Source organism: Aspergillus stella-maris (genome assembly GCF_047715825.1).
Source record: "Aspergillus stella-maris strain CBS 113639 unplaced genomic scaffold BDV14scaffold_26, whole genome shotgun sequence".
NCBI lineage: Eukaryota > Fungi > Ascomycota > Eurotiomycetes > Eurotiales > Aspergillaceae > Aspergillus > Aspergillus stella-maris.
In genome coordinates, this window is record NW_027396820.1 from 41,840 (window position 1) to 63,014 (window position 21,175).

Below are 21,175 nucleotides of genomic sequence, written 5' to 3' on the forward strand. Positions count from 1 at the left end.
TAATCCGCCGCATGCATTGGTCATTGGGCTAGACAATCAAGATTCTCGAGTTATCCGAGAGCTCCAACGATATTGAAATGAATATTGCAGCTATGAACAGTGGGTGTTGGGCTTTTGAGCTAGTTTATGCCTGAGGCCATGGCCGTGCTACTGAGCCAATCATGTGCGTCAGCGCCGAGAACATCGCAAGGCAACAAGGCCGCACAAATAGAGAAAGAACATCTCACAACTCGGCAGGCGATGCCATGACCGGCAGCTCGAAGGACCACACCGGCTGCTGGACCTGTCGACTGCGCCGGAAAAAATGTGATCTGGCTCAGCCGATATGCGGAAACTGCCTCGCCTTGGGCATCAAGTGTTACACTGACCAGCACAAGCCAGAATGGATGGACAATGGCTCGAAGCAGCGGGAGATGGCCCAGCGGTTCAAGGTCGATGTCAAGAGGAGTGCTGCTCGCCGTCGATCTCGGAGGCTGATGCAACGACTGGCGTGGGACTTTGATAAGGAAGGAGAAGTACAGACACTGGGGTCGTGTACTGCGGAGGAATCAAATGGCCTCGAAACACAACGCCGGAGATCCGCGTCACCAGAAAATACTCCTGCTTATACTGCGGAAGTGCGTGCACCGTCTGAAGTTGCGACTGCGACTGGCTCTACCCAGATATCCCTGGACCGTTCGACGACGCCAGGCTTACATCGATTCTCGCAGCCAATCGACAATGAGCTCGAAATGCAATTTGTCATGATATACCTCGACTATACATTCCCTATACTATTCCCGCTTTATACTCCCTCATTGACTGAGGGTGGGCGAGGCTGGTTACTCGTCCTACCGATGAAGGTCAAGGCGCTTTACCACACGATTATCAGCTTAACGTCTTACTTCTTCTCCAGTACGCCGCTTGGTTCCGGCCCGGCACAAGAAGTATGCTCGAGCTTAGCTTTTGATGAGCAGCGCAAACAGATAGATCTTGCCGTCCAAATGGTTTCGCGAGATCTCGAAGTCATCAACAACCAAGGCGTACAGTCCAACTTGGTCGAGAGCGTATATCTTCTCGAAAGCATCGTGCAACTACTGATATTTGATGGTGTCGTTGGCACCACTGGGAACTGGCGAATTCATCTTGACGCTGCTATTGTTCTATTTGAACAAATCATTCAACCGCCCGGCTCATTATGCTCCATTCTGGATGCCATGCGCCAGCGTTCCGGACTGCCAGCTAATTCGTCAGGCGATACTTTCTGGACCGCCGACCAAGCCGCATTTCGGTTCTACCCAGCCATCTTGCTCTTTGCAGATATCATAGCTAGCACGGCACTTGAGCAGCCCCCGAAGCTGCAAGGATATCACGCCAACCTCTTAGGAGACACTCCCGGACCTGGCAAAGCCTCTCTTCAATTGGAAGGCTTCATCGGCTGCCAGAACGAGGTCCTCTGCTCCATCGGAAGGATATCAGCCCTCGATGGCTTGAAAAAAGATATGAAAAAGGATCGCCGACTAAACATGGCACAGCTGATGGAGCGCGCGTCAGCCATAGAACGAGACCTGACAACCGCCATCACGAGTCTCCGCTCCACGCCTAATACCAACAATCATTCAGGCTTCCCGTTCTCGCCTCGCCAATCAAATCTTCCAACAACGCCCCCTCTCACCCTGTCTCACAACAATCCTATGGACACAACCACCAAAACAATAACCCTGGTCTGGGCGCACTCAGCACGGATATACCTCCATACCGTCCTAAGTGGGTGGCAAACTGCCTCACCCGAGATTCGTTCTGATGTCTCCGCCACAGTCGAACTGCTAACGGACATCTCCCGCTCTGCACCTAGCGTCATCCGTGCACTAGCATGGCCGTACTGCATAGCAGGATGTCTAGCAAACCAAGAGCAGGAAAGTGACTTTCGGGACATCGTGACTAGTATGGGACCCCTGGGTAGCCTGGGGAGTATACAGGCTGCACTGGAAATTATGGAGAAGGCTTGGGCGAAGAGGGACGAGATTGGGGATGATTTGGACATGGCGGGTTGTTTGAGGAGTCAAGGGTTCAAGGTTCTATTGATCTGAGCGCCGTTCTGTCATAGAAAGCTTCAATTGAATACCTAGCTAGACCTTCTATAAAAATAAAGAATTGTTGGCACAACCGTTTCAGCGAGTAGATCATATAAGAAACTAGTTCAGACAGGTCTTCGGACTCTGAACCAATATACACAAAGTCTCCCATCGAACAGACATGATTCCCACGCACTTATATAGACTTGCCACCCTCGCAGGCCCTCGCCCCTTTCTAATTTTTGAATGGAACCCAGGAGAGTCGCACCTTCCCTTATAGAAATGCTTTGTAATCATATCAAGCAAGAAAGGAAGGCACGACACTGCCCATGACCAATCATCGCTCCTTCCTCTTTCGGGGCACGTCGACCCTTCTACCCTTGAGTCCAAAGTCCATTGAATCCGTATCAAGGAGTCTAACAAAAGAGCCTCTCTCTCTTCATCAACAGGGAACTCAGCATCCCAAATACCCCCGCAACAAGCGGGATGATAAAAGCACGCTGGATAGCATCTGTTATCCTCTGGATAGCCTTATCCCTGAGTTCCGTATCCAGCGACGCAAACAGCGCGCTCTGCACACCAGAGACCGCGTTCCGGATCTCGGACTGGCTGTGTCCTTGGCCAGCTAGGACACCGTTCAGATTCTGAAAGGCGGTTGATTGGAAGACTTGGCTTGCAATCACGAGGCAAATCAATGTTGCGCCAATTTGAGCGATGTTCTGCAGATTGATGGCGCTGAACATATCAGATGCTTCAACTTTGAGACTCGTGACGGTGTAGCCGAGTTGCATTGTCAGGCCTGTGCCGATGGCCATTAAGATGCTAAAGCCGTAAACCTGAACTGTTGGTGTTGAGGGTGTGAGATAGACGAGAAAGAGGGCTGAGGCGATTGTTAGGAAGATGCCCGAGACGAGGCAGACTGGCATATAATATTTAACTCTGGGAAGAGCCCAGCCGGTGGCCAGGTTGATGGCTATCGTGACGAGGAGGTATGGAAGAAGTCGGACGGCTGCCATGAGTGAGGTATCGTTTTGGGCGAATTGGAAGTAGACGGGTATGTAGTAGGTTGTGAAGAACATTGCAACGTTTGCGGTTGTGGTTGTGATGTACAAAAGAATTTGCGTTCGGGATTTGAGAAGGTGCGCTGGATAGCATCTTGTTTGCGGTGTCGTCAAAATGCAGAAAGATTGTTGGATGGTGTATAGAACCAGATTGACACCAAACAACACTATCAGCGCAATCGTTCGGCCTTCGTCCCACGCCCATATGACGCCAGCTGATATAAATGCCATGGTAAAGAAAACCCAGACCCCGGCGCTTAGGATAAAGCCCACATAATCCAAGCCCCTCATCTTGTTAAGGATTGTCTTCCCCGGGGCCGGGCGAATTGAAGGGAGGCAAAAGAGGTATGCTGGTGCTGTGACGGCGCCGATAACCAGATTAATGTAGAATCCCCATCTCCACGATGCCGAAGAGTCCGAGAAACTGCCGCCAACAACAGGCCCCAAGACCGCACCCAACCCCCATACAAAACCAGTCCCAGCAAGGTATGTCCCGCGTTCTTTCGAAGAAGCCAAAGCTGAGATGGTGTTCAGACCACCAAGATAGATACCGGTTCCTCCAGCACCTGCAATCACACGACCAACAATAAGTGCGTCCATGGTTGGAGCAGCGCCACAAATAGCAGATCCTGCTTGGAACAACACTATACCCGCTATGTATAGCCATTTCATGTTGAATGTGGTGAAGAGAAAGCCATATGGAAGGATGACGGCAACTGACCCGAGTGGGAAGCCCGAACCAATCCAAGCGAGTTGGGAGACATCCGAGGGGAAGGTCTCAATAACAGCACCCTGAATATCAGCCGCAATTGTTGTGTCGAGGCCGTACATCAGTGATGATAGATATAGAGCCGCACAGATCAGGAACCACCGTACGCCAGTTATCTTGCGTGCATCGTCAATTTTTTCCGTCGATCCCTGCAGAATGGTGCACTGTGCTTCCTGTTCACTCTCATTGCTAGGAAGCTGAGTTGACTTATCTGTGAGACTTCTTGAGTTCGATTCCATATTGTTTCTTGGGTGGTTAAATGTGAAAAGAAAAGTTACCTGTTATATGGTGGTTGCGCGTCCGCCATTGCCAATTTATAGCGCAGCAAGAGATAGTCGGATTCATCATGTCAAGGCCAACTACGTCCGATATCTCCGCAATGCCATCTACAAGCTTGGAAACATAGAGGTCCAGTGGCAGCATTGGTTGTGATTGGTTATGCCCCTTTCCTAGATGTTTGTGTCCCTCTTCTCAATGATCAGCACGCCTCTCATCGCTGGTGAACCCACGTTTGCCTTGCTCCAAATGAACTTGGACAACATATTTGCATTCCGAGAAGGCCGGATCAACCTCTTTGACGACGGAATTAGGACTTTGTACATCTAAAGCCGACAGATTCGAGGGGTTTCTATCCGATATTGAACGGCCGAAAATCTTCGGCCGAACGAGCCATGCCCTGCTTCGTGGCGATGGACGAGTTAACAAGCTTGTCAACAACTATGAAAGATGAGAGAACTTGTCCTCTGCTTACAGGGAGAGTTTAGTAGCGGATGACTACAGGCCGATTTCTGGAGCTTATAACTCAGTTCTTGACAGTGGCGTTGGGGGTAGCTGAGTTGACTTTGTGGAATGAAGCACTGGCAACACTGCTGTTACTTGGTCAAGAACAGCTCTGCTCTTGATTAGAAAGTAAACTCACTGTTTGCGAGCCATGAGATAAGATTTGAAAACAATTGACGGACGATGTAAAAGAGTAGTAGGAAGAGCACGAACAAGAGGGGATATTCAACGCAGTCACGTGTTGGTGGTGCTGATGTGCGGCTTCTTCATTTGGAGACGAACCACCAACATCAACCACATCCCAGCAAGATATTTCGAATCAGTCCATAGTGCTAAAGGGTCAAAATCCTATATTACCTGATGAGAGCCTACCTCGTGTAGCCCCTCCATAAGAAGCTAGATTTTCAAAACCATGCAACGGGATGGCCGAAAGCGCCGAGTGACAACATGTATGCCGTGCCACACTCGGAAACAAAAGGTGCGTGTCACAGGCTTTGTTTCCCTTACTCGTGTATATAGAGCTAATATATACTAGTGCAACCGAAAATACCCCTGCAACCATTGCACAAAACGCCGAAGACCCGAGGAGTGCGTCTATAAGCTTACGCCGGTTGATAGACCTTCCAGCGCCAGAACGTCTATAGCCGAGTCTCAAAATCAATCGTCCGATAATGTTCGGCTTCTCAACCAGCAGCCTAAGGCCCAGGCAAAGGACTTGCCCCTAGTAGCTCTCGATGGAGTCAATAGCGCCGACATCCAACGCGTGGAAATCGTTCAATCGTTTGGTTATTTCGAGGATAGCTCCTCGAATACCATGGCATTACTCAGAAACGTAAGTAACGAAATGCTATAGGTCCTGCTCCAGTATCCTAATTTAGTTTTAGTGGGACTTCAGTAGCGGGGGCAATACAGATACTACGAAGCATGATGAACAGCTAGAAGTTTTCGAGAAGATTCAGTGTGAGCTTGCGCGGATCCCTCCCCGTGAGGTCATCGACTTTCTCATACAATACTTTGTCTCTGAGTTAAATTGGTGAGCTTACTAGGATTCAACGAGATTGCTTTAAAGGGAGCGTCTACTGATCAACCCGCAGGATGAAACAGCTCGTCCACGTACCGAGCTTCTTGACGCATTATCAGCGATGGTGGGCGGACCAGAACAATCTAAGCCCAAACAGTACCGAGTTCGCAGTCCTCGTCCTCCAAATAAGCTCATACGCAACGCAGTTCCTTCCATCGCCGTCACATCCCGATGGTTCCATCCACGGGCTCCCACTTTCTGATATCCGTAGAACAAGTACCGAGCTTGCTAATCGTCTCAGCGAAGCATGCGTCATCCTCGACTGGAAGGGCTCTCTAGTCCGGGTCCAGCATATTCTCTTTGCTGCACTAAATTCCTCGTGCGAAGGACGGACTGACAAGTTCTGGGAGGGAATTGCTTCTGCTTCTCGCGCAGCACAGAAGGCAGGTGTGCACACTACCGCGGCCGTTTCAATTTCTGGGGCGACTGGTGAGTTTGAAAGGGAGTTGCAAAGAAGGGCGTTTTGCAACCTCTATCTTCTAGATAGGTACATTTCTCAGGCCATCTCTGACCAAAGATATCACTGACTGACTTTCCACGATTGCCGCAGTCACCTATCACGACAACTTGATCGTGTCCCCTTTCTCACAGATGACCTCATTTTCGAAATGCTCCCTCAACTACATCTTGCGCCAGCAAGAAAAACAGAAACAGAAACGAACACCTCTGGATCCAACATTTCACCACCTGAACTCTTCACTGAACGATTGATGCAAGTCCGGCTAGGTATCTTCTGGCGCAAAGCTAAATCGCGCCCCGAATCCAAAGCACCCCAGACCGATAACCAAAATCATAACCCTAACACCCCCTACGACCCGACAGCCGCCGAAGCCCGCTACGAATCTTTCTGTACTTCATACCTTCCAACCCTCCACCCAGCCCTCTCCCTCACGAACCCGAACAAAACATGGGACTCCTCGCTCCCGCATCTACCAAACCAGCGCGCTCTCCTCGCAATTAGCATATTGGACTCTGTCGCCGCAAACTTCCGTCCCCTCCTCCTCCTCACACCTACCCAGATCGCTCAATTGCCCATGTACAAGCGTGTCCTGCTTACGTCACAAAAAGCGAAGCTTGCCCACGCAGCATTGGAGGAGCTAGACGCTATAAAGACGCTACATACACTGATGTCAGACGGTGGACCAACGCGCTTCGCAGCCATAATATTCAATTCGTTTGAGATAACAGTCCTGCTTCTAACGCTGCTCCAGCAACCTGATTTTCCCTTCGAGCTGGCAGGAGATGACAACAGCACCGATAATACTATCCTAGGCAGACGCGTTAGGAAGCTGACCTATACCAGAGTACTCGACGCAGTCGAGAAAGCACTAACCCGACTCCACAATCTCTCCCCAGTCAGCGAAATGGCCCGTTCCGGAGCGGGGATTGTGCAAACGTTATTCGATAAGGCTAGGCTCAAGGCCACCCCAGCCAGAAACATTCAGCCCGACCCCGACGGAGGGAAGCAGACTACTCCTAGCACCGCAACTGGGCAGCCCTTATCGGAGCTGATGGGCGAAGTGCAAGTTTCGATAGTGCCGGATGGTACAAGCGAGGTTGGAGGCGGCTTACTACCGGATTCTTTCACGGATTTCCTGGGATTCGGAGGGGAGGCTGAGGATATGCTTGGGTATCCTTCCTCTTGGGGTGTTGCTGACGAAGTGCATTCCGGCTCCTTTCATGCGTTCCCTTCCGCCGAGAACGATTTCTCGATACCTGGTTGAAATATGTCTACCTAGCTAGAAGACTTGACTATGGTCAAATAGAGTCGTGATAATTTGAACTAATGTGAGGTATATGACAAAGCATATCATTAAATATACAAGAATTGGAGAAGAGAAAACGCTTCATGAGAACTCCCGAAACCAGACCCGTCCGTAATCAGCTTCTGTATCATTAAAACAATTTCACCTTGACCCCCTCAGCATGGAAGGTCGTGAGATTGCATCGGATGACCGGATTCTTCAACGTAGGATCTCCATTGTCAATCCTGCTAAAGCGCTGCATAAGCCTGACGAGCGTGTAACTTGCCTCCGTAAGCGCGTATTGCTCTGCAGACTTCGTTAATATAAATGATCACTTTAATAGGGGCATGTATTCGAGGTATCACTTACGCCCCAAACAAATTCGTGGCCCTCCATTGAACGGCAAGAATTCCCATCCCCTCTTACTGTTTTCCTCCCATCGCTCAGGGCGGAATTTATCTGCATCGGGTCCGTAGAGATCCTTTCTGCGGTGCATCGCGTAGACGCTATAGAGGATTGCTTGGCCTTTCTTGACGAACACGGGGGATTTCTGGTCAGGGCCACCGCCAGTGGGGAGGGAGGTGTCTTTTGTTGCGACGCGAAAGTTCAGCGGGACGGGTGGGAGGAAGCGGAGGACTTAAAGAATCAGTATTAGCGGATGTTAGAGGGGGTGACTGGGGGATGCATACCTTCGTTCAGGAAGTGGCGCAGGTACGGGAGGTCTTTGAGTCTAGCGTGCGTGATCTCACCCTTTGGATGTTCAGCGTCGCCGAACTCCTCGATGATGATCCGGTGGAGTTTATCCCATGTCGCGGGGTGGCGGGCGAGAAGGAAGAACGCAGAGCTGAGTAGACCAGATGTTGTATCGCGGCCCGCAACGAGGATGTTGAGCATATTGTCGCGAAGGAACTTGGGATCGCTGTTCTCTGCAGCGAGTGCTTCGGCGAAGATGTATCGTTCAGGGTCCTTTTTCTCACCGGAGTTCTTGACTGCTTCGATGGCTCGGTGTACATAATGGTCGACGACTTCGTGGACACAGCGGTTGAGTTCGCGGAATTCCTTGGAGTTGACCATCCAGTAGAAGTTCTGGGACATAGATCGCCAGTTGAGGTACTCCATTGCCTTGTCGAAGGCGTCGGCGAAGCCTTGGGCATTTGCAACAGAGGACTTTCCTAGAACAGTACTGTCTTCCATTGCGCCGACGGATTCGCCGAAAAGGAAGTGAGTAGCTGAGTCGATGGTCAAGAGGTAAAAGAGCTTCTGGATGTCGAACACTGAACCGTCCTTGGGAATAAGCTTAATCATCCGAGTGACATGGTCGTCCATTTGGTCCAAGTCGGCAACCTGAATACGTTAGCAACTTGAATAACACATGGAGTGACGAGGACCTACCTGAGCGCGAGCAAACTGAGGCCGGAGCATAGCTCTTGAATGCGACCATCCAGCACCGTCCAACGTGAAGATTCCATCACCTAGGGTCGGATAGAACTCGCGGCGTCTGGTACCCAAGCAAAAGTCGTTGAACTGAGTGGCCAGTACAGCCTTCAAGTTCTCAGGCTCGATGGTCGAGATTGCGGTACGCCCGAGCATACTCTGCTCGAAAGTATTGCCTTCGGTCTCATATCGTCCAGCAATGAACTCGACGAGGTGGTGCTTCTTGATATTTCTAACGAGGTCGAGAAACACATCAAAGCCAAAGAAGCCCGATGGGAGTGCAGGGGGAGGTTGACATCCCCACTTTTTGGCGTTCCTGCGCCGTTGGAAGTGTTGGTGGATGCTCCGCAGTATCAGCAGTGACAGGCATAAGGCGCCCACTAGGAGAATTGGTATAGACAGCATGGTGGTGAGTGGGAAGTGTTATCCGGGAGAGTGTTGTGCATGGCAGGTTGGGGTGACATGGTAGTTATAAGTCTCTGGGCGGACCCAGCATGTGATGTAGTGGTGGAACACCAAGAGCGCAGAGAGCAAGACAAACATGATGGACAAAGAAGAGTGGAAGTCGTCGGAAAGGGCGTCGGACATTCCGTTGGTTGTGTGGCAGTCTTGGTCCACAGCAGAGCAAGTACAACTGAGCGCATGCGGAGCCGGAGACGCCAGTCCGCCCGAGTACAGGCACGTGATCGCAAGGTCTCTCCGATCGGGCTTAGCGGCAGTCCACCGACCCCAGACTCGGAGTCGGCTTTGTTGGTCTCTCCGTCTCTCGCAAGAATGTCACTTCTCGTCCATGGTTCATTTATTGGCCTATGCTATGTGCGTTATGCTATATTGACAACAAATCAGTGCTCACTTGCGGGATGCCTGACGGAATTACCACTCCATCGCGTCCAGACTCTCCAGCCCCAATGATGTCAATGCATCATGGCCCACCCCGTAATCCTGCCTGTCCTGCTTGTCGAAGCAAGGAAGCCATTCCTTCAGAGCCTGCCGAAAGTACTCCCGTGACACCTTTCCCGCGTCTGAGATCACTGTAAAGTCAAAGCAGTGGTACTCATTGGGCCCAATATAGCCAAACACCGTGTTGTCAGCCGTCTTCACGCCACACTGAGGGATCTCTGAAGTAACTGTGAGTTGCTGAGAGAATTCCTCAGCCGAGAGGACGCCTAACGTCCGCCAAGGGTCAAATTCTCCTGAGCTCCAATAGATGTTCGTAGTTTTCGATGCGAGGGACCAACCGCCGTATTCTTCGTTGACTGCCTCAGCTCGGGGCTGTGGCGGCAGAACGCCACTCTCCAGAGCCTTGGGAAACAATCGATTACACATTACTTGCTGGAAATCAAGCGTTTGGTACCGCGATAGGAGGGAGTGTACTCCCATGTTACTGCTCTGGTAGAATCCCCATTCAGAGCAGTACTGCCAGCTCCAGGCGATAGCGTCTGAATTCTTCGTGGGCACATTCAGTACACAAGATGGCGCAGTCGAGTTGTCCAGGCCTCGGCAGTTGGTATCCATGTTGACATTGATGAGTTCCGTGAACGCTGGCCATGCAGCCCATCGCTCCGCAAGGGACTGGTTACCCAGCCTCTGCGCAAGGCCCCCAGGACCAGCGGGCTCACCAGTCGAAGGATCCGACACTAAATAGCCACAGAACTCGCTCAAGGAACCCCCTCCGCCATCCATCCCATAACTCTGGAAGTACCCAAATATGCCGCTAAGTGCTGCAGTGAAGTCTTCGTTTGAATTCTGCTCAGCGCCAGCGCCGAGGAAAAGTTGCTTGATCGCGATGGATGTATCTTCTTGAGAAAGCTGTTCGTCGATATACCCGAGGGCGGCATGGATGTCTAGCGTACAGTTGGCGTACCCATTTGCAACCATTGCTCGGTAGACTTGGTCATAGTATGAGCTCATGTTTATTCTTGCTTCCACTGGGGCGGAAGACGCAAAGGAAGCGAAGATGGTGTCTGGATACTGGCTGCGAGCAAGCGCAGCACGCGCACCAGCGTATGACCCCCCTAACATCACCCAAGGAGTTAACTCTGGAGTCAAGTCGAAAGCCTGCAGACGAGGTCGTGTGAAGTTATCCGCAAAGGTTGGAATGTCTGCCAGAGCCTGTCTGGTGGTGAGATACTTCCAGTGCTCTGTGGGGGTGTCGTTCCCAACGGGATAAGGCAACGATTCTCCATAATAGCTATTTCTGTCAGCGATCGCGATCTTTTCATCATGAATGGGAGACTTGCCGATGTTCCCATACCACGCCTATCGCACTGAACTCTTCAAGAATCTCTGGAAAGAAAGAAAGATCCGAAGTGAGGTGAGAGGCGCTTCCCTCCGCATTGACTTCTCCGGCGTCGTACAGAAACACGGGGCCGCCTGGTCTGTAGTACTCATCGTTTGCCCAAAATCGATTCTGATAGGTACCGAGAGACGGGTTATCGTGATCAATGGGAAGCTGCAACATGGTTACTTTCGCGCTCTTTCGTCGACGTAGGATGACTTACCGAAACATATTCCACCTGTATCTCGCCTTGTGTTGCGGTCGTCCGGAAGGACCGATCATCTTTTGATCGAAAATCTGGATCCAATCCCAACTCGGCTGCGAGCTGCAGCTTCTTCGCCAAGTCTGATCGCAATGCAAACCCTGAGACGGAGATGGGAAGCAGAGCCACCAGGGCAGTATAGATTGATGTGCAGGGCCTCATCCTGCCAGAGGTCGTATGAAAAGCAAACGTGAGGACGAGATTTCTATACAGCAAATAAGGGAGAGGTCATCAAAGACCAACACAATGTGAGTTATTTTTACACGAAAGAACATCTTGAGCGAAACACTCTATTTCTATACTAACAAAACCTCGACGGCTGCAGCGACAGCAGTCGATCCCCTCACTATGACTGCGGACATCCCTGATTCAGACCAACAAAATGCAAGCAAGAAATGCAAGTCAGTCGACTGCCAGGCATCGTGTGCGGTAAGAACGCCTAGACAGGTGTCATCTTAGATAAGTTCAAAAACTTGGCTTGGATGTGTTCAGGACCTTGAAGTCGAACGCTCGACTAGAACAGCCGTTTGATGAGGTGTCTCCTGGCCCAGCCTCCTATCGGAATTGGACCATGGGATAGAACAATGACGATCTTCGAGAACAATACCAACATGCCGATGGGCTCAGAAAGGTTCAATGGTCGCATGCAGAGTGCAAACTGATTTAGTTGCCCCTGTCTTTCTCCTACTGCACTTTGGGGAATGACAAATTGTCTGAGCCCAGGGCCGTTATGGCAAACCCTCCAGAGCCTCCAGTCCAGGCTTCAATAGACGGGATCCGTATGCAGGAAATTCGTCGAAGGTGTCACAGTTGGCAACCGTCCTCACTCCCGACCCCATGGTAACAGACCAACGGAAGACTGAACATAGTGCGACAATCTGTACAGCGTAGAAGGTCAGTAAGCTCTGTTCCAAATCAAGCCTGAAAGCAGTTGGATAGTTGCCGAGTTCGTTGTGAGGTTCGCGACCGGAATGTTGGCTGCGCCATCTGGAATGCTCCACCAACCTTGTGGTCGTACACTCTTTTCGGCCCCAGCAGGCTTGCATCGACGCCCAGCTGCGGTACAACTTGAATCTCATAAACATGACCAGGAAGTGGACGACAAGAAAATCTGCTCTTTGTGGTTCAAAAAGAAAGCGAACCAGAGATATTTCTTTTGCGGTCGCATTGTCGCTTTCAACCCTAAGGCGCACGGGTCGGCTGATCAGCGCCCTGGCAAATGCTTCGAAAGAGCTTCATGGTCGAGATTGATGACATTGCAGTCTCAACTCCCGAGGCGCAGTCAGTGAGCTTGTCAGAAAAGAAGCACAGATCCCAGGATGATGGTTATCTTGACGGGGAATGCGTGTTCTACTGCCTGCCAACGGAACCTGACACTGTTTCTGTTTCACAAAGATTGACGCTATCGCGAGTTTGGCAAAGCAGCCAGTCAGACACAACACAAGATTCTTGGCGCTTCAGGTCTGAGAACTGTCAACTGTGAACTGTCTCATCTAGATAGGTTTGGACCTAAATACGGCAGACGGTGAACCATTTAGCTATTGGCGCGACAAGAGTGTACCTGCCAGGAAATCCTGAAGCGACAACAACAGCGTAGTGGACTTGGCGCCCTGAACTTGATGTCAGGAACAACTTCACGACAGCCAGGTGGACTCCACTTCAGACCTTCCTCTAGTCCGGCCGTCCGCGCTGAAAACAGACATCGCAACAGCCATATCCCGTTCTTCAGAGAGCTTCCACCATTGAGCGATCAAGAAACCCACAAAAGCACAAGGTCCCCCGGAGTATGACTGAATCAGTTGCCAAGGGTCCCATATCAAACACCCCAAGTCCAAATATAGCCAGGGTCTATCGTTAGAAATAAACTACCCGCCGGAGTCAACAAACCCACTATCCCCTCCAAGTCCAAAACTTCCAGTAAAACCTCCGCTCAAGCGGCTAACAACAATGCACTAATCACGCAGACTTCTTCAATAACGCCCTCACTAGCCAATTTGTCACGGAGCTCTAGCCTCTCTCGACGACATTGGTGGAACCTCTAGATGAATGATAATGAAGATTTCCAAGCGACAGGGGCAGCCGTTCACCCCTGGACAATCTGAGCCCTACGGATGTGGTATGTTCAGGCACAAGAGCGGGAAATGATTTAAGCTCCATACTTGCCTCGCGATCGTCGACTTGGAGTTCTGTCAATCGCGCACATCATCATGCAGCTCAAAGGCAAAGCTTCTCAGTTGCTTGCTTCTGCCGCCCTCTGGGCAGGCGCCAATGCGGCCTTTGGCATCACGGACAACGGCGACTCGTACACTATCGACGCTGGCTCCGCCAATCCGTTGGCTTTCACGGTATCCCAGTCTAGCTGTGATATCACTTCTATCTACTACTACGGCGCGGAACTGCAGTATCAGAGTACGGGAAGTCACATCGGCTCTGGTCTTGGCTCTGCGACTGTTTCTGCCATCCAGGACGGTGAGTCTCTTTGCTAGGTGAAGCGAGGTTGGGCGAGAGCTAATTGTATTCGGCGTTAGGCGACTATATCAAGGTTACTTGCGACGCGGGAACCCTGACGCAGTACTTCGTTGTCCATAATGGGGATTCGATTATCCATATGGCTACATACATTACTGCCGGTACGAGAGCTCCCGAGGATCAAACTATAGGAGTACAGGTGACTAATGGTTCAAGAACCGGAAATCGGCGAGATGCGCTGGATCGCTCGTTTGAACAACGACTACTTACCCAACGAGGAGCCATTCGGCGATGTTTCGACCACAGGCGGCGGTAGCGTTGTTGAGGGTTCTGACGTGGTGAGTACTCCTTATCCCAGTCGTATACAAGGGTGTTTCTAATGGTCTTAGTTCCTGGTTGATGGCGAGACGCGCTCCAAGTTCTACTCCTCGGAGCGCTTTATTGATGACCACCGACACTGTATGACTCTAACAAAGTCCTTTGTTGCATGGGTTTACTAATATGCCCTAGGTGTTGCTGGCGGTGCCTACCGCGTCTGCATGATCCTAAACCAATACGAGAGTTCCTCTGGCGGTCCCTTCCACAGGTACATTCCCTTCCCCTCTCTCACCACCATCTTGACTCCATCTAACATCATGTCTCCAGGGACATCAACTCCAACAATGGCGGCGACTACACGGCCCTCTACTGGTACATGAACTCTGGGCACGTCCAGACCGAAGACTTCCGCATGGGCTTGCACGGGCCGTACTCGATGTACTTTAGCCGAAGCGGAACACCCGGCACAAACATCGACACATCATTCTTTGCCAACCTTGATATCCAGGGCTATGTTGCTGCTGATGGGCGCGGGACTGTCACGGGAACTGCTTCGGGTGCTGATGACAGTATGGATTGGGTTATTCATTGGTACGTTGCCTTTTATCTAAACTATCGTTCCGCCAACTGGTTTACGGGGGAAGAATACTGATAGTATGGCACAGGTTCAACGACGACGCTCAATACTGGACATACACAGCCAGCGACGGATCCTTCACATCCCCCGCTATGAAGCCCGGCACGTACACGATGAAGTACTACCAAGGCGAATTCTCTGTCGCCGAGACATCCGTTTCCGTTTCCGCAGGATCATCCACAAGCCAGGATATCTCTGGCTCTGTCACGACAGGCACAACGATCTTCAAGATTGGCGAGTGGGATGGAACGTAAGCAGCAACCCCCCCATATCTCCCCAATCCCTTTCCTCCAAAGCGATAACATACTGATGCTATCTGTTGTAAAAAGACCAACCGGCTTCCGCAACGCCGAAAACCAACTCCGCATGCACCCCTCCGACAGCCGCATGTCCGACTGGGGCCCGCTCACATACACAGTCGGCACATCCTCCCTATCTGATTTCCCCATGGCCGTCTTCAAGAGCGTCAACGACCCCCTTACAATCGTTTTCACAGCGACAGCCGACCAGACCGGTGCTGCCACACTACGGATCGGAACGACGTTGAGTTTTGCGGGTGGACGGCCGCAGGCGACTGTACGTTTTGGCTTCAATATGCACTATCCCTAGGGTTCTAAAGAGGATGCTAATTGTGAGACGCAGGTCAATGACTTCACGGGTGATGCACCAGCAGCCCCAACGAACCTCAACTCGCGCGGCGTTACGCGCGGTGCGTACCGTGGCTTCGGGGAGGTCTATGATGTTGCCCTGCCTGAGGGAACAATTGTCGAGGGGGAGAACACGGTGCGTTCAACTTCCCCTACCTACTATCTAGTCTCGTATGCAAGGTTACGAGATTGGAGTACGGTGATTGCGGTTACTGACTTGTTTTTCTCTGTGTACAGATCACCATCAGCATCATATCCGGCAGCTCGGGTGATACTTTTTTGAGTCCTAATGTGGTGAGTATTCTCTTCTATCTCTTCTCGTCTATGACTTTGCGGAAGAACACGCTGAAGCTAATGGCTTTCTCTTACATAGGTCTTCGATTGCATTGAACTCTTCCAGTAAAGTGAACGGGCTTGGCTGGGCTGAATCCCGGTACTCTCCGCGCCTCTTCTACATCTTTCTTTTCGGCTGAGATTGAGGCAGGCTAGTTGACCCGAGCAGGAACAGGCAAGGGCACATAGCATGGAGCCACCCAATCCAACCTTTGTATATAGTAAACTTATTCATAGCTGTATTTATCCTGTTTAAGTACAAATCCTTTCAGACTCTAAACAATCCCCAAGACTAGATCTTGATAACCTCCTTCACTCTCCGCCCTTTATCAACAATGAGTCTCAACTGTCGCCCTTCCCACCCCGTGGCCGGCTTATTCGCCGTAACAGAATGCGGGACTGGCTTGAATGCGCCGGCGCGGAGCGTCTCGCTGTAGAGTTCATAGGAGGGGTAATCTGTCCAACAAGTCAGTAATTTTGCGTCGGATGAACATGTTGGAGATGGGGAAGGGTGGTGAGAACGCACATCCATCAACGAAATGGTTCACCTGCTCCTCTGTCATTCCGATCCCTTTTGTTGCGCGTAATGTGCGCTCTTGTTCTTGGCGCCAGGCGTAGACGTATTGGTTGTCTTCGGCGTCACTATCAAGCTATTAGTACCTCAGAGAAAAAGTCGACGATTCAAGGGGTCGACGTACATATGAATCAGCGCATCGAGCTGACTATACTCATCAAAAACACCATCGTTAGCTGGGATCAAAACCATCTCATCTCAACCAAAATTTCTAGGGGAAGAGAAGAGCACATACTCAGTCAACCCATCATACCCCCTAAGGAACTCATTAACCGCGCGCACATCCTCAAACTTGACATGCCCCAATCTTCCTTTATAGCCCTCTCCCAACTCCTCCTTCTGTTTCACCGCATCCTCCCACTTCTGCCTAAGCACATCCTCATCCCAAGCTCGAAATCCAACACTCCACCCCTCAAATATAAGAACCTTAATCTTCTCCTCACCGCTCTTATTCACAACCTCCCATTTATCACTCGGAACTCGATTCCCCTGTCCCGAAAAAGCCGATTTATCATACTGCGGAATAGCCGTCTCTTTCCCTTCCCTTAGCGAACGGAAGACCTTCTCTGCAAGCGAGAGATCATGCGTTGCAGGTTGACCGCGATGCTGGAGTAGCGGGTTATCTGGGTATCTTCTGGTGAGATTCACTTGGTCTTCATGCGTGAGGTAGAGGTCGTCTAGACTAAGTGTTTGAACGGGGAGCTTGTAGGGTGCGGTGCGGAGGGCGGAGTGGAGGGTTGAAACCTGCGCGACAACAACAACAACAATAAACAATCCTATTAGCCAATTCTTAATTCCTTGATACTCTTGAGAGAGCGCTGAGGATAAAAGAGATCAATATACCAAAACAGTCTTTCCAGCCCCCTGCACACCATTCAACCCCAAAAAGAACGGCGGGGTCCGCGCGGGGTCATTCCCGTGCGCTTCTTGATGCGCCTTGAGCCGCTCCAGTAGGAAAGGGATGCAGTGTTGGGATTTGTCGTCGAATATCTCATGCATTTTGGAGGTGGCTGTGAAATTGCGAATAGCTATAGAGCGAGAGAATACGCGCGACGTGCGGAGTGCGCGGGAGATATAGAGGGGCGCTGTCATGGTCGGGGGATGTCCGAAGGTTAGGTACCCGCCCGGACTTAATTCCTCCGGCTGGGGAACTTTTAGCTTGGAGTGTGGGGTTGGTGGAGTATGTTTCTATGGTCTATACGTTTTCTGGAAGTGAGGTTGATTTCTCGTGCGAATCAGTATGTCCGAGAAGGTTATATTATGTATAACTTCTTGGTATATCTGAATTAGCAGCTGGTTAGCAGAGCCTTGGGCTGGTACTTTTGACTGACAAGGCACACCCTTGTCCAGCATCAGGATCTAAATGCAGCCACGTACATCTCACTTAGGGAGTCAGACCAATCTAGATCTTGACCTATGAAGTCGTTTCGACGCAATCCAGTTATCCTTTGTTACCAGTGCCCAGCAAGGCTTTCATAGAGGATTTGGACAGATAACGAGGCTATAGGTAACAGCACGCTGAAGCAGCAAGGCAGAAACAGCCTCGTTAAACCCTGCTCGATGTATAAAGAAAGTTGAGGCACCAGTAACACAGACAGACGTTCTATGTTCCAGTCACTCTTAGCCTGATTACTCTGGACTATTCAAGAATCTGGCCATTGAAGGTATGGGCCAAGAACACTGACGCGCGCGGAATCTAGTCACTCAGACTCCTAGATAGACTCGAGAAGCACAGTAGCCATGTCTAACACCGGAGGCACTGCAAATCCTGCTTCGGGTAATAACCAAACTGGAGGACAGACCTCCGGCTCCGGACAGGCCGGCGACAACAACAACAACAACAACAACCAGCAGCCTCGCGAAATTAGTCGCTGGACATGATGCAGGTGCAGGATCTTGGCGTGGAGGAGCTTATGAAGATTGTGAGGCGGCAGAAGGAGTTGGGGATCCAGATTAACGAGGAGCTTGAGGTGCAGAATGAGATGCTTAGGATGGTTGATGAGGATGTTACTAGGTATGTTGACTCTGAGATGTTTTGGTTGCATGGGCGGTTTCCCCCAGTACGTCGAGCCAGGCGCCAACTACCGCGCCGGACAGTAACGCTGCCACTTGGGGTTCTGCGACGACCAACACACCTTCTCGCCCTGCAACCGTCGAGGAAAACCGAGCAGAGGCCTTGGGTATATTGCAAGGAGGTGCACGGGGTGCGAGTGATGAAAGGGCGGCGGAAACTCTGGTAGGGGGAGTTACCAAGGATCCTGTATCGGCTGGATAAGTCAATAGTAGTGGTAAAAGAGCGCAAGATTGAAGAGCGTGATGCGCGTTAGAATAGACCGGTGAAGTGGCCTCAACGTCTCTTAAGTTGATCAGAGTTAAATCTATCGCATATAGATCTTCCCGCTTTCATGACTGTTGAATATCTCTCGTACTTGCTGGATATAGTCTACAAAGTCCTTCAGCTTCATATTGGCAAACGAACTCATCCCTGGCGACCAGAATGGGGACATGGCCTCGCATAGTGATTCCCTTGATACTTCATCGTATAAAGGCTGCAATTGGCGCCTACAGAGATTGAAAACACCGCTCGGAGATTGCAAGGCTAGGATGTACCAATAGTGGCGCTCATCAAGAGCTCGGTCCATCGTTGCAGCCAAAGAGTATGTGGTCCCATTATGAGATATCGGGGTTTCAGTCTCTTCTTATCGAATAGCATCCGTAAATAGTCTATACTGGTTCTCAAATTTGCCATACTCCCCATCAGTGAGCTGGTCGATCCCTTTGTTCGTAAGCCAGCTCGGAACCAATAGATGTTCGAGAGGCAATGAGCATGCCCGATCCAAATCAATGATGTGTTTGACATTCCAGTCTTTATCGACAAATATATCGCTGATGTGCATATCTGTCAGATACAAAGCAAACAGACCGTCACGAGCAGCTCGATCGGTGAATTGAGAAAGAGCCGACCGCATAAACATCAGGTCAACAGCTTGACGCCGCGCATCTTGTTCATCGAAAGCAGCATTCCCTTGATAGCGGAGTCGGTTGTCGTGTCCGTCGAGGAAATCCAGACAGAAGGTGTCAGCGCTTGTGTAAGTTGTATGACGCGCTACTCCACTTGGTACATTCAAGTTCTCCAATTCCTGAAGATGACAGAACAATGGACGGTTGGACAAGCTCAACCTCCCATCATCGTTGATGGTCCATGAATCGATTCGATGTTGCGGGACCCTGGTAAGTGAACTGATGATTTTCGTCACGCCTCGATACAGATCATTTGTCTGCTCTGCTGTATGCGGCTCTCGAAACACGTTGGAGGGGATCTGCGCATCTTTTGTGTCGATCCAATCAATCAGCGTATAACCGTGGTCCAGGAAGGTGGTCCGCGTCTGCGGGATGTAGTTATAGAACCCCGTTCGTCCATAAAGCAAGCCTTGGAAGAACCGCCAGACAGAACATTTCAATCTTTGCCAGAGAGAGAGAGAGATGCTGATGGCAAGAACTAAGGAATCCATGAGAAATTGTTATAGCGGGTGAGAAATCCCATCACTTACCGTCACCCCGCTCGGGACACCAAATCCTCGAAAAACTGCAGTCGGTACGTCCGGGCAGCTCTCATTGATCCGGATCTACGTCGCAGCTTCTGATCGTATTTTCTCTTCGCAGTTGCCAGGGTAGTAACCCTCACCACATTTGTATGGCAGAGGAACTCGGAATGCCAGCTTTTTGGCGGGGGCAATCTCTCCGGGTTGTTTAACGGTCACTGGAATACAAACATTGAAGCTTCCATGTATCCAATAAATGCTTTTGTCATCGTACATTGGCGAGACATGGACCAAGTCGAGATTCGTCAGACCAAAATGGGAAGCTACCACAGCTTGGATTTCACCCGCTTTTGCTGTCAGCTCCTCGTAGAATATACCGCGCTGCTGGGCCCGGACAAGCCTGGGTCTCATATCATTTTCTTTTGTTCGGCGCCTGACAAGGTGATAAAGCTGCGCAGCAGAGCCTTGTGTGGCTTAAGGGGAGGTGGGTCGTTTGTTGAGTCTCCGCCATGATTCTCGGTGGGAACATTTTCAAACTGAGCGTCTTCGTCCCCGTGAGATATGGTTTCTCCTTCGACTGCGGGATTATCTGACATTTTTGCGCGCGTTGGCCGGCTTAGGGGATCGCTGCGCGTTTACGAACAGGCTGGGCTCTTTGTCAATACCACGTGACCCGGGTGATCTGTATGCAAGGATCCCTCATGCGCGCATTGGCTGTAATCGTAGTAGTTCTTGCCATGATTTCTCCATAGGACACAATGCGACTGAAGCTCGATTGTATTGGCAGTTATAATATACTCCAATTCATGTGGTCGTGATGTCGTTGGTAGCAGACCAGAGATTTGAAGAAGAGTTGTTGTGGTAAAGGTCAACTTGGAGATGATGTAGCTAGCTGCCTAGCTCCTGGTTCCTTCCCTAAGTAATGAAATACCTTCAACCCACGGCGCTCAATCTGACCGGCGGACTTGAAGCGGCACCCGTGCTCACCTACTCCGTACCTAGTCCGCGGCTTGGGCTAATTTCTTGAAGGCCGGAGTATATGTAAGCCGAATGGGTATTCTCTTGCATCTTGCCCTTCGACCCTGACTGATGTCATTATTACCTTGTGCCGATTTCAAACTCAAATAGAACCAGTAAATGCTGGACCATACTGTCTATGTCTAGCTCTTGAGTTTATTGACACTTAACGGT

The 21,175-nt window shown here is 50.7% G+C and overlaps 9 protein-coding genes across 9 annotated transcripts; 4 read left to right on the forward strand and 5 right to left on the reverse strand.

Annotated features, from left to right (window-relative positions):
* Nucleotides 1-161: 161 nt before the first annotated feature.
* Nucleotides 162-2,069, forward strand: BDV14DRAFT_199981 (Zn(II)2Cys6 transcription factor; the record flags this gene model as incomplete). The annotated part of the gene is made up of 1 exon (XM_073773409.1): nt 162-2,069. The coding sequence occupies one exon, from the start codon at nt 162-164 to the stop codon at nt 2,067-2,069; it is 1,908 nt and encodes a 635-aa protein (XP_073628247.1).
* Nucleotides 2,070-2,470: 401 nt separating this feature from the next.
* BDV14DRAFT_199982 (major facilitator superfamily domain-containing protein) lies at nt 2,471-4,123 on the reverse strand (the record flags this gene model as incomplete). Its single annotated transcript, XM_073773410.1, has 1 exon — nt 2,471-4,123. The coding sequence occupies one exon, from the start codon at nt 4,121-4,123 to the stop codon at nt 2,471-2,473; it is 1,653 nt and encodes a 550-aa protein (XP_073628248.1).
* Nucleotides 4,124-5,076: 953 nt separating this feature from the next.
* BDV14DRAFT_199983 (fungal specific transcription factor domain-containing protein) lies at nt 5,077-7,469 on the forward strand (the record flags this gene model as incomplete). Its single annotated transcript, XM_073773411.1, has 5 exons — nt 5,077-5,142; nt 5,200-5,496; nt 5,549-5,697; nt 5,759-6,232; nt 6,296-7,469. The coding sequence occupies 5 exons, from the start codon at nt 5,077-5,079 to the stop codon at nt 7,467-7,469; spliced, it is 2,160 nt and encodes a 719-aa protein (XP_073628249.1).
* Nucleotides 7,323-9,566, reverse strand: BDV14DRAFT_172915 (cytochrome P450). The gene is made up of 4 exons (XM_073768656.1): nt 8,883-9,566; nt 8,180-8,834; nt 7,860-8,126; nt 7,323-7,796 (listed from the first exon to the last, which is right to left on the reverse strand). The coding sequence occupies exons 1-4, from the start codon at nt 9,327-9,329 to the stop codon at nt 7,642-7,644; spliced, it is 1,524 nt and encodes a 507-aa protein (XP_073628250.1). The 5' UTR covers nt 9,330-9,566; the 3' UTR covers nt 7,323-7,641.
* A 231-nt stretch (nt 9,567-9,797) lies between these two features.
* On the reverse strand, nt 9,798-11,626 carry BDV14DRAFT_199985 (putative serine peptidase, family S28; the record flags this gene model as incomplete). The annotated part of the gene is made up of 3 exons (XM_073773412.1): nt 9,798-11,115; nt 11,198-11,376; nt 11,426-11,626. The coding sequence occupies 3 exons, from the start codon at nt 11,624-11,626 to the stop codon at nt 9,798-9,800; spliced, it is 1,698 nt and encodes a 565-aa protein (XP_073628251.1).
* Nucleotides 11,627-13,671: 2,045 nt separating this feature from the next.
* Nucleotides 13,672-15,938, forward strand: rglA (putative rhamnogalacturonase B; the record flags this gene model as incomplete). Its single annotated transcript, XM_073773413.1, has 11 exons — nt 13,672-13,933; nt 13,993-14,094; nt 14,150-14,271; nt 14,323-14,392; nt 14,444-14,519; nt 14,579-14,842; nt 14,917-15,138; nt 15,218-15,464; nt 15,531-15,671; nt 15,773-15,829; nt 15,909-15,938. 11 exons carry the CDS (start codon nt 13,672-13,674, stop codon nt 15,936-15,938), a joined length of 1,593 nt encoding a protein of 530 aa, XP_073628252.1.
* A 140-nt stretch (nt 15,939-16,078) lies between these two features.
* On the reverse strand, nt 16,079-17,533 carry BDV14DRAFT_172928 (TDA10 family protein). Its single transcript, XM_073768657.1, has 5 exons — nt 17,286-17,533; nt 16,678-17,186; nt 16,567-16,590; nt 16,395-16,510; nt 16,079-16,324 (listed from the first exon to the last, which is right to left on the reverse strand). Exons 1-5 carry the CDS (start codon nt 17,439-17,441, stop codon nt 16,161-16,163), a joined length of 969 nt encoding a protein of 322 aa, XP_073628253.1. The 5' UTR covers nt 17,442-17,533; the 3' UTR covers nt 16,079-16,160.
* Nucleotides 17,534-18,322: 789 nt separating this feature from the next.
* Nucleotides 18,323-18,717, forward strand: BDV14DRAFT_199988 (uncharacterized protein; the record flags this gene model as incomplete). Its single annotated transcript, XM_073773414.1, has 2 exons — nt 18,323-18,456; nt 18,504-18,717. 2 exons carry the CDS (start codon nt 18,323-18,325, stop codon nt 18,715-18,717), a joined length of 348 nt encoding a protein of 115 aa, XP_073628254.1.
* Nucleotides 18,718-19,141: 424 nt separating this feature from the next.
* BDV14DRAFT_199989 (uncharacterized protein) lies at nt 19,142-19,954 on the reverse strand (the record flags this gene model as incomplete). The annotated part of the gene is made up of 1 exon (XM_073773415.1): nt 19,142-19,954. One exon carries the CDS (start codon nt 19,952-19,954, stop codon nt 19,142-19,144), a length of 813 nt encoding a protein of 270 aa, XP_073628255.1.
* Between the last annotated feature and the right edge of the window lie 1,221 nt (nt 19,955-21,175).